The sequence below is a fragment of the Cupressus sempervirens genome, chromosome 8, assembly GCF_028749045.1.
Source record: "Cupressus sempervirens isolate cs-2001-9-10 chromosome 8, ASM2874904v1, whole genome shotgun sequence".
In the NCBI taxonomy this organism is placed as follows: Eukaryota; Viridiplantae; Streptophyta; class Pinopsida; order Cupressales; family Cupressaceae; genus Cupressus; species Cupressus sempervirens.
This window is the reverse complement of record NC_143125.1, coordinates 836,123,029-836,134,126: the sequence shown is the minus strand read 5'-3', so window position 1 is coordinate 836,134,126 and position 11,098 is coordinate 836,123,029. Positions and strand designations below refer to the sequence as shown.

General features: G+C 35.0%; 1 protein-coding gene and 1 pseudogene across 1 annotated transcript; both read left to right on the top strand.

The window, feature by feature from the left end:
- The first annotated feature begins 4,972 nt into the window (after window positions 1-4,972).
- LOC149545006 (uracil phosphoribosyltransferase-like) lies at window positions 4,973-7,463 on the top strand. Its single transcript, XM_089796031.1, has 3 exons — window positions 4,973-5,269; window positions 7,129-7,189; window positions 7,330-7,463. Exons 1-3 carry the CDS (start codon window positions 4,973-4,975, stop codon window positions 7,461-7,463), a joined length of 492 nt encoding a protein of 163 aa, XP_089652157.1.
- An 806-nt stretch (window positions 7,464-8,269) lies between these two features.
- On the top strand, window positions 8,270-8,731 carry LOC149545005 (vesicle-associated membrane protein 722 pseudogene; annotated as a pseudogene).
- Window positions 8,732-11,098: the final 2,367 nt, after the last annotated feature.

Here is an 11,098-nt window from a genome sequence, read left to right as displayed (position 1 = left end):
ACCAAACCTATATGGTCAACTTTAAAAACATCATAAAAATGTGCTTCTGGCATGTTTTTATTTGATTTTTACATTAAACATGTAGCTGACAACTTTTTTTTTCACCAAAATTTGATGAAATGAAAAGGGTTTCTTAAAAATGTTCTTATATTTCCATAAATGTAACGTTTGTCAAATTATGAGTTTAGTAAGTAATTATTACTTATTTTCTAATGGAGTTATGTATAAAGTGTTGACTAACACACTACTTGAAAAATAACTATAACTTTCAAATGGTACAACATTTCTTAAATCCAAAAGATGCATCACATTCTATGTTTTTTCTACTGTAAGGAAAAAAAAATGAAAAATTGAATTTTGCAGAGTTTTGAATTAGTTAAGGTGGTCAGACATGAGATTTTTTTTATTCCAAAAATACTAAAGTCAAAAATTAATTATTAATTATTTTATTTAGAATAAAAGTACCTAAAAATATGTGTCACATCTAGGCATGAGTTTACTACTTATATCTAGAATATTATTTAAAAATATTATCATATGATTTTGATAAAAGTGGTTAGACATACATCTACTTCTTATTTTTGTTTTGAAATTTTTGTGATATTGCATTAAAATTCAAAATTGTGACCAATCAATTTTTTTTTTTGAGATAAGTCCTAGTAGTTTAGAAACTAGATTCAATTTTCTAGAGATTCTTTTCTCTCAACTTTTTGATATAAACTTAATAACAAGTAGAAAATTGCATGTCAAGTTGATATAAACTTGATTTTCTAATATTTTTATTGCCACTTAAGAGCATAGTTTGGTTGACCATGATCCTACACATACCCTTCTTAGAAATGGAATTCATCAAACTTTGGAATGTAGATGGTGCATTGGTAAGACTGAATGGCATCATCGAAAATTCATAATGATCCTCATGAGTTCAAAATGTTATCTTGCAAATATCGTCCTCCTTAATCTAATTTGGTGATAACCCGATCTAAGATCTAACTTGGTAAAATACATAGCTCCATTTAGTTTATCTAGAAGATCATCAATGACTGGAATAGGAAACTTATCTTTAATGGTGTACTTGTTGAGCACTCTATAATCTAGACACATGTGCCATGTTTCATCCTTCTTATGCACCATCATGCAATAGGTGAGGAGTAAGTAATTTGGTTATGCTTGATAATTCCTGCCTCTAGCATTTTCTCAACAATTTATTCTATCCCACTATTTTGTATGTGTGGGTACCTATAAGGCCTGATGTTTGGTGGCTAGCTCCCTAGAATTATTTGTATGGCATGGTCATGATCACTCTTAGGAGGAAGTCCTTTAGGCATATTTTGAAGAATCATTGGGTGACGATCAATTATTGCTTGTAAATCTAGATGAGTAAGAGCATTAGATTGAGAGATTTCTAATGAACATAATGTTAGTACCCAATATGGACATGGTTTTAGAACTTTAAGTTTCAAGTTTTGAATCTCTCTGAAGTACTTCAAACTTGTTTCAAAGTGGTTCGCAGTGGATTGAAATGCATATTCGTTAGTTCAAGAAAATTTAGAATCTTGTCTTAGTTCATAATTCAGGGTTTGGCACATAATTTCAGCAGTTAGAAATTCAAAAGATGGAAGTGTGCAAGTGAAGTTTAGAATATTGATTCAATAATTAAGGTTCAGGGTACTATTTTTAATTCATCTTCGTTCGGCAATTCAGAGTTGAATTTCCAATTCTTTATTTCAGAGGAATACTTCAAATTGGATTCAGAATTATCAAAGTGTAAATCCTTATTCAAAAGATTAAGTTCAGACATTCAGGAGAGTTTAACAATACTCCACTCTGATTCATAGTTATTCAAAAGGTTATTTAAAAGTTGGAAGACTCGAAGACTAGAGTTCATAGCATTTGAGTGTTCAAACTTGAATAGTAAGATCCAGATCCAAATACAAAATTCAAACATGGTTCATAATCTTCAAATCACCAACCAAGTCAAAGCTAGAAGTTGACAGCATTATGCAGATCAATGTGTTGGAAGTATCAGTGTTTTGAGAGGGAGGGTGAATCAGAACACTATTAAATTATCCCACAATCTGATTTCAATAATTTTTAATTCACAATTTACAGCAATGGAAAAATCAAATTGTACTAAAATGTAAACATACTAAATAATATCAACTCACAGAAAGAAGAGACACCAATTTTGTGCCAAGTGGAAAACCCTAGAAAATCCTCATAGTTTCATCATAGGGAGAAAAACCACTCCATGAACCTGTATTCTTTATTTAGTTCCAACTCTTTTACAATCAGTAGCTTCTATTGCTCAGGGTATTTAACCCTTTTATCAGTGCTGTAATTACAACTTTATACACACATATAAATGTGTATGTATGATATTTATACATGCATACAAGTTTATAATAAGACTTTTAGTCTTTACAAACTGTTCTGAAATATAAGTCTTCTTCCTTTTTCAATTCATTCCATTAATTTACAAATGATCTCTATATTTATAGAGATAAAATTTGAAATTGATAAGTTACATGAACCTAACTGAACCAGTTAGGGTTGTTCAAAAACTTCTTTTGAAAATGTTGTTTAAGAAACTAACTTCAAAACAGTTTAGTTTCGAATTTGTCCAGTTTCACAAACTAACAGCCATTATAAGTTTCCAAACTATGCATGAGTGGTTTCCAGATTTGAAGACCCTCAAGAATTTAAAAAATTCTTTGCAGAAAACCATTTTAGGATCCAAAATGACCCCATTATAGCCTGAAACTATCAATCATATCCTTTTCCAAACTGAACAAGTAATATTCTGGTTTTGAAACCTTCAAGTGACTTCAAACAAAAAATACGTTGAAGAATACCATTTTAAGATCAAAGAAAAACCCATTGTAGAAAAATGAAAATATTTTTGCCTTTTAGCAATTAGAGTTTATCCAAAAAAATTCTTTTGAAACCCTTGTTCACAAATTGCTATCTTTAAGAGAGATGCCTGATTGTTCTTTTATTTCGAAGTCATTTGCCAAACTTAAGACTGAAGAAATTTCTTTATAACCCAACCTTAAAAAATTTCATGCATTTCATTTTAAAACTTTTAAACCCTTGTCTGAACTAAAACTCATATCTTTGCACCTTTTTAAGAATGACTGTATTCAAGAATTCTCAAACCGAAATAGGAATAAATGATAAGAACTATATTGTAACATACCTTTGCAGCAACATACCTGAAGTTGCTCATTTTATTACCTTTGTTATTTTGAAACCCTCATGCATTTGAAGATACCTATTTTACCTTAAGAATGCCTCTTTTGAAGATGAACTCATTATTTATCTCATTTTGTGCATGCACAGGAGAAGAAGAAATAATAAGACTTTATCAACAAATACTTCACAATACAAAATCTGTGCTTTTTCAAGTTGAAAACCTTGAAGTTCCAAAACAAAAATCCGTCATAGTCAAGAAGAATGTATCCAGTTCATAGCAACAAACCTTTCTTTTACACAGTGACAATCATTTCATATTTGCTGTCAAAGAATCACCCAGAAGTCAACAAGAACATTTGCATTCGAAGACATGAATATACCCAGTTAGCAGAGATGGTATAGTTTGTTAGAAAAAATCTTCACAAAAGAATCCACAGAAAAGAATATCTTTCACAAAAAAACACCCACAACCAAAAATGCTTTTGATAAATGTTTCAAGTCCGCTTAACACCTGGCAGAAACATGCACAATATTATTAGTGCCTTATACTGACTCTTGTCAGTAATATACAACCTGCTGCCGCCAAAACAATGTTATTTTGTGCAATGTTTCAAATATTTGTTTTAAGTATATGCCATGTGATATGCTATGACTTACCACCATTTAAATGTCGTCGTGATCAACACAGAGCACCTAAATAATGAAACAGAACATGGGACCATATGAGCAATGAATTCAATGTCGAGGGCATCTGTGAAAACATTAGTTAGAAGTTGTGGAGGACTGAAGCTTAATAGGGGTCATGTATCTCCATATTTGTTACCAACCCAATGATTCAGAAATGTGAAATGGAAAATCCTCTAGTTTTGGTACATAGTATCAAGCTTGCAAGTGGTAACTTGAATGATGAAACTAGCACTGGAAAAGCAGAGGAGCCTGACTGCTCTAGCTCGAAACCTCCTAGATGCTCTAGTGGAAAAAGAGGTCGATGATGAAAATATTCATATTAATGAGTAAAGCATTCTCCATGATCAGGTCATACATGACAGAGCATGTAATTAATTTTGATAATGTGTTATAAATACCTTTGAATATAAAAAAAAAAGAGAAAAGGAGGTTCGAGCAAGTTAAATAATGACATATGAAGAAGCTGAAACTATTGATTTTAGGCCGCAGACCAAAGGCACGAAGTCACTGTCGCACAGGGATAAGAAGTTTGCAAGCCATGGATTTCAGAGACAATTGTGAAGAAAGAGCAGAACTACGGTATTCTAAGTGGAGAACAAAGACTCATGCACATGATGACACATAAAAACCTGACCCCTCTTCATGGAAATTTGTGACTGCGAACAACAGTGCAGTTGAAAGATACGGCATGCTCAATTTGTAAACCAACCTACCAAAATCGTGAGCGTGCAAAGATACGAGGAATCATGCATAAGCATCACTTAATTGAGAATTGACAAAGGACATTGATGAAAATAAAGATCAGAGTCACATAGAAGAGAGCTACGGTCCAATACATAACTTCTGCGCATCGTCTAGGACAGTGAAGGAATAAGCAGTGATAATGTATGGAGCCGCTGTTGCATCAGGGATACATCAATGAAGAGATGAGTTTGTCATGATCTGCCGTTAGTTCATCAAAACAGGAATGAAAAGTTAGTTGTGGGAAATAAGTCATGAGTTTTAGAAGTGACTATGAAGAAATGGCACGATTCACGACATTCCCCCATTCACAGACATGAAGACCATGTTTTTTTTTTTCCTTCTTTGAATGTTGGCGGCATTGGCAGAACACGTGAACCGTGTGATGAATAAGCAAAAACCCACGGTGTTCAAAAATGCGATGGCAGAGCTTCGAAAACCTCTTGTTTATAAGGCATCAAGGGATTGGTTGCCGATTGTCAATGAAGAGATCCGATCACCGCTTGGAGTTGCCTCTGTTGAATTTATTGCTCCAAGAGAACCTATGACGATTGTTTCTATTTTGAAGACTGGTCTTGTATTGGCAGAGTATCCTACGTCCGTATTTCCTGCAACACAAACATACCACATCGAGTTTATGAAGGAGGTGGATAGAGTGGATCAAAGACAAACACGAAGACATCAAGTTGTGCTACAGCACTTCATACTCATTAACATAACTAAACTCCATTACAAATCCATAGAATGCTACAGCATTCCATCCACTCATGATCCACAATGAGAAACCCAAAATGGGCTCTACTGATCCACCATGATCAGATAAACATCTGATGCTCAAATCATTACATAATACCTCTATTTATAGAGGTCTGAGAACTCTCTAGAATATCAAACACATGTATTGCATGATATATAATATTAATATAAATCAATTAATATATGCAACTACTGGTAGTTGAAGACTGATTCTCAAATGAACTTGGGCGGCTATATGCTGCTGTTTGTTTGCTTTTAATGTGGATGGTGCTGGGTTGGGCTGCCGACAATAGTTGTTGGATAGAAATTAATTCTTCCAACACTCCCCCTTAATTTCTGTCACTAATGCTACTGCATTTATATTGTTTTCCCTCATTATAATTACTTTGGGTTTTACGGCTTACCCCTAACCAATGCAATTCTGAAGTGGTTCCAAGCTCACCACGAACTTCACAAATATCACATAGATGGTTTCAAGATCACCATAAACTTTGCACTCCAATGGTTTACAAACCAAGCATTCATTGGTTCTACTAACCATGAATCATCACTACGGGGAAATTATCATCACTTTGGCTTTTCTCCTTCTTGACCTATATCAAACTGATTATTGAGTCCATATAAAAAGAAATCCATCTACCGAGATACATGGGTGCCCAGCCACTGTACTCGCTAGTTCTATAGGAATCCTTTTCACATACATGGTTCATCAATATGTCAAACATAAAATCTTTAGGGTGTCGGGCACAACCGATAATGCACCCCATACATTCACATAGCCCATTAACAATCATTACAAATTCAATCTTCAACACTTGATTGAGGGAATATCTATACAACCAAATTCTGTTACATGACCACTATCAAGAACATCATATCTTTCATAATTAGACAGACAAATTTTCACTTCCAATCCCAACACTTTTATCCAATCAGCACACACAGAGACCTTTGCATCATGACAACCAACTCACCACCAATACAACCTACTTTCACTTACTGTAGCCACAACTAACTTCAATAACTATTCTATAAAACCAAACATGCATATTTAAACACAAACATAATAAAAATTTCCATGATCAATATCTTTTATGTCATGTGTATGCATTCTTTGGCACTCCCGCTTGCACAAAGATGCTCCACATGCTTCTAATCTATGAATGATAGCGTCACATAGCACTAACTCAAACACACTTCAACTTTGGCTTTCTTCTTTTCACAGCTTCTTTGTTTCTCATAGCAATCTCTTGACTTGTTCTTCTCTTTATTCTTGCAGAAGATAACTTCAAATGCCATTGCCTGTTGGGCTACGTTGCCACAACACTCTTCACCAATTTTAAACTTCTTGAGCTCTCCACGATCTCTAGGATCATATTCCATTAGCTTTGATACCACTTTGAAGGAGGTGGATAGAGTGGATCGAAGACAAACATGAAGACATCAAGTTGTGCTACAACACTTCATACTCATTAACATAACTAAACTCCATTACAAATCCATAGAATGCTACAGCATTCCATCCACTCATGATCCACAATGAGAAACCCAAAATGGGCTCTACTGATCCACCATGATCATATAAACATCTGATGCTCAAATCATTACATAATACCTCTATTTATAGAGGTCTGAGAACTCTCTAGAATATCAAACACATGTATTGCATGATATATAATATTAATATAAATCAATTAATATATGCAACTACTAGTAGTTGAAGACTGATTTTGAAATGAACTTGGGCAGCTGTATGCTGCTGTTTGTCTGCTTTTAATGTGGATGGTGCTGGGTTGGGCTGCCGACAATAGTTGTTGGATAGAAATTAATTCTTCCAAGAGTTTAGTCGAGATGAGAAAACTCTTCAGACACACTTGTACTTAAACAAACTACAAGATAAACTACCTAAGGAGTCTCTTATACTTGTGGTTGATCCAATGCTTGGAACAGGAGGGACAATTGTCACTGCAATTGATCTATTGAAGGATAGAAGGGTCGATCACAAGAAAATAACACCACAGTGGGCACACAAAGCAATTCAACGAGAGAAGGGTAGTGATTACTTTGGAAAGCTAAAGGCATGATAAAGGCCAAATTTGAATGATGACTCGGTGAGATATCAGCAGGTGCCCGTGAATGGAAATAGATAGCGAAGAGCATTAGAATAAGCACATGTCAGGTTTCACAAAGCTCCATTTGTGAAAGCACTGACAGTGGCAATAACAATTCTTGTTGGGTGATGCGACGTGCTCCCCTGCCCACAGGTGGTTAATTATGTGGTGTTCCATGTTCACTAACAGTCATGGCTTTTGGTGCAACGGCAAATGGGCCTTACAATTGGTATCAGAGCTTGGTTTTGGCCTGGTCATGGTTTCAAATCTCCCCAGTGCCTTCCCGACCCGCGTAAGCACCTGGTATGCACGTCGAGGGGGAGATTTTTGGGTGATGCGACATGCTCCCCTGCCCATAGGTGGTTAATTATGTGGTGTTCCATGTTCACTAATAGTCATGGCTTTTGGTGCAACGACAAATGGGCCCAACAATTCTGTAGGTAACATAGATTAAACCTCCCAATGGTTAAATGTTTTAGAAGCAGATTCCCCTTTAATTGTTGGTATAATGCTCGAATGTATGGATTCAATCTAGGGTGTAAACCATTTGCCAAGACATTTTAAAAGAGATAACTCGATCCCTACATCTATCAGGCTCACCAAGGGAACGATAATAGAGACATGAACATCTAAGAACCTGCATATACGTATAGGCCATCTCACAGGGTATCTATCATACCGGTAGATTCATTGGCATGGTAACATATATGCTTACAAAAAATTAGAATACTACTACTCCCTCTGAATGAACATGGTCATGAGCTTTCAAAGCATATGGTGTTGTTTTGGAGGAATCAGTTGGATGGCAAGTACCCATGGCTTTCCTTGAGTGTATCAAAGAAGACTTTAAAAAAAGATACAGTGGTGGAACAGTAGAAATAGCTATTGCTAACAGCCTTAACAAGGAGTTCGGACCCAGATTGAAAGATCAGATGGACTATTGTGTGGAGCATCCAGAAGAGAAAATCAGGATTTTCAGAGTGAAAGCTCAGGTTGCAGAAGTTAAAGGTGTCATGATGGAAAAAATTGATAAGGTTATTGATCGTGGTGAGATGATCTCTGTAATGGTAAATAGGGCAGATAACCTTCGGACTGAGGCATAAGACTTTCGGAGAAATGGTAATCAGATACGCAGGAAAATGTGGTTCTAGAATATGAAGATAAAGCTCATTGTTCTTTCTATTATCATTGTTTTGATTCTCATAATATGGCCTTCTATATGCAAAGGGGTCAAATGCTAGCACTTTTTAAGTATTGGTACAATTTCAATTATTAGTGTAAGGGTATGCATACCATCGGTATTCTTACTGTTTCTTTCCATATTATCAAAAGAGGGATCTGATGAGTCATCATATATATGCCACCTGTTCGAGAATATATGTGCCCTCATAAACTTTAATTCTTATTTCTATTAAAAAGAAGGTTAAAGGTTAAACGGAGGGATGATTTCAAATAATACAGATTTCCAAGAATTAGTTACTTGAAAGGGAACTGAAATCGACAAGGAGAAGAATAAATAGGTGACAACAAGTAAGTATAGGGTTCCATCTTTTCTCTCGAGTACTGCAGACTTGGTGCTACAACATAGAGAGAAATTTCTCCAGATTATTTTTAAAATTATTCCATTTTTTTCTAAAAGTTATGGGGAGTAGAGCTAGGGTTTCCTTTCTTTCTTTCTAAACTGTTTGTGTTAGAAAACAAGAGAGTTGTGCTTTTTTTGAAATGCAGAGAAAAACTTTAGATTTCAATAATGGTGATTGTAATAGCAAATGCATCTTGATTCTTTTAGAGGAGGGAGACCTAAAAGTTAATTGCATGTCAAAACTTAGAGTTTGAGCAATCTACTTTCCACTAATCCTGATCTTTGTGTCACTTTAGTTTTCTCTGAAAAATGTTGTTACATCTCCATAGCTTTGTTTCTATACTTTTTCAAGAAGATGGATAATGTGTTTCTTAACTTCATCCTTTGTAACTTGTTGGGGTGGATGGGCTTTGTATCATTTACCATTTCTTTTCTTGTTATTGTTTAGGTTTACGCATCTAAGTTGTATTTATGGATAGATGCTTGATATCCTTTTGTGCTTTCTAGTTAAAAGTATTCACAATTAATTCATTGACTATCTCACATGGGGAGCTATACTCGATAAAATTCAGAGGAAGGTTATCAATCCTATGAGCATTTTTCCAACTATTGGTGTTGATTTGTGCTTTCACTTGGGAATTCAGGGTAAGCTTTGCATGCATTTTCTCGAAGGACAATCTGTTCACTAACACATAGCTAGGTCACAAATCCATCAGCTCCTTTCTTTAGAAATTTTTTCATTTCATGGAAGCTTACCATCTATGGGGATTCTTCCTTCAATCCCCTTGGAGGCTCTCCACTACATTTCCTTTTAATTGAAATTGGTTGAATAGTTCTTGGAAGTTCATCTCAATTATTCTCAATGTTGTAAGCCATTGTACTCCCAAAACAATATCTGTCACACCCATGAATATTGCATGCATTGGGGTATCAAGTTGATAATATCCCATGGATAATTTGATGCTATGACTCTTCCTTGAACAACTAAGTGTGCCCCCGTCTACAATAAAAAGCTAAAACTCTGGGGCTAGATATATAAAACAATTTCGAAGAGTTGCCAACTTTTTTTGGATGAGATTATGAGTATTACCTAAGTCGATCAACACTATTACTTTCTTCTTCTTTAACAAACCCACTACCTTGAGAGTTTGTGGTGTACTAACACCATAAAGTGCATGACAAGAAATGATTGGTTAAGAATCATGTGATTCCTCACTTGACTCCCTATCCTCCTCTGATATGGTTTCATCCTCTTATTACTCACTTGGACCTTCAATATAGAACAATTTCCATTCACTATATTTATGTCCTCGACTATATCTTCTATCACAATTGAAACACAATCCTTTTGTTCTTCTCTCCTCAATTTGTTGTGGAGTCAACCTAGTAGGTTGAGGAAGATAAGGTGTTGAATAACCTTTTACTCTTGTAACATTAGCCCCTTGCTTTCTAGGATTCAAGAAATTCTCCTCTACCCTGTGTACCAATATAAAAGACTCATTTATTGAGCTAGGACTAAACATGCATACCTCATGTTAAATGTGATCCTTGAGACCACCCAAGAATAAATCATTCAAATTCTCCACTATAATCGTATCTACTCTTAAGGATAGATTTTGGAATTTTTGAATATAATCTTTAACTGGTCCTGTTTGTTAAAGCTTAGCAAGTTGGCTAAAGAAGTTTTTTTTCATGCACTGTTGCTATATTGTGCTTAGAGTTCTTCTATAAAAATTGACCATGATATGGTGAGACCATTTTTTTCTCTGATGAGTACAAAGCCAATGATACAAAAAGAATTGATTTGGTTCTAGATATAAGGAAACCATTGTGATCTTTTGTCCATATGGGGTTTGATGTACCTTTAAAAAATTCTCCATTTGATTTATCCATGTCAGGGGTTCCTTTCCATTGAATTTGCACATATCCACCTTTGGAAAAAAATTCCTAGATCCAATAGGAGTATTAAAATTTGTGTCATTATTAGTCAACTTGAAGGTTTCACCTTGATTGCTTGACACGCCTT

Excerpts from the sequence above, each read along its gene's own strand:
- LOC149545006 (XM_089796031.1), top strand. The coding sequence starts at position 4,973 with ATGTTGGCGGCATTGGCAGAACACGTGAACCGTGTGATGAATAAGCAA. Across the intron at positions 5,270-7,128 it reads ACATCGAGTTTATGAAGGAG|CTGTATGCTGCTGTTTGTCT; the intron begins GTGGATAGAGTG and ends GAACTTGGGCAG. Across the intron at positions 7,190-7,329 it reads GGGTTGGGCTGCCGACAATA|GAGGGACAATTGTCACTGCA; the intron begins GTTGTTGGATAG and ends TGCTTGGAACAG.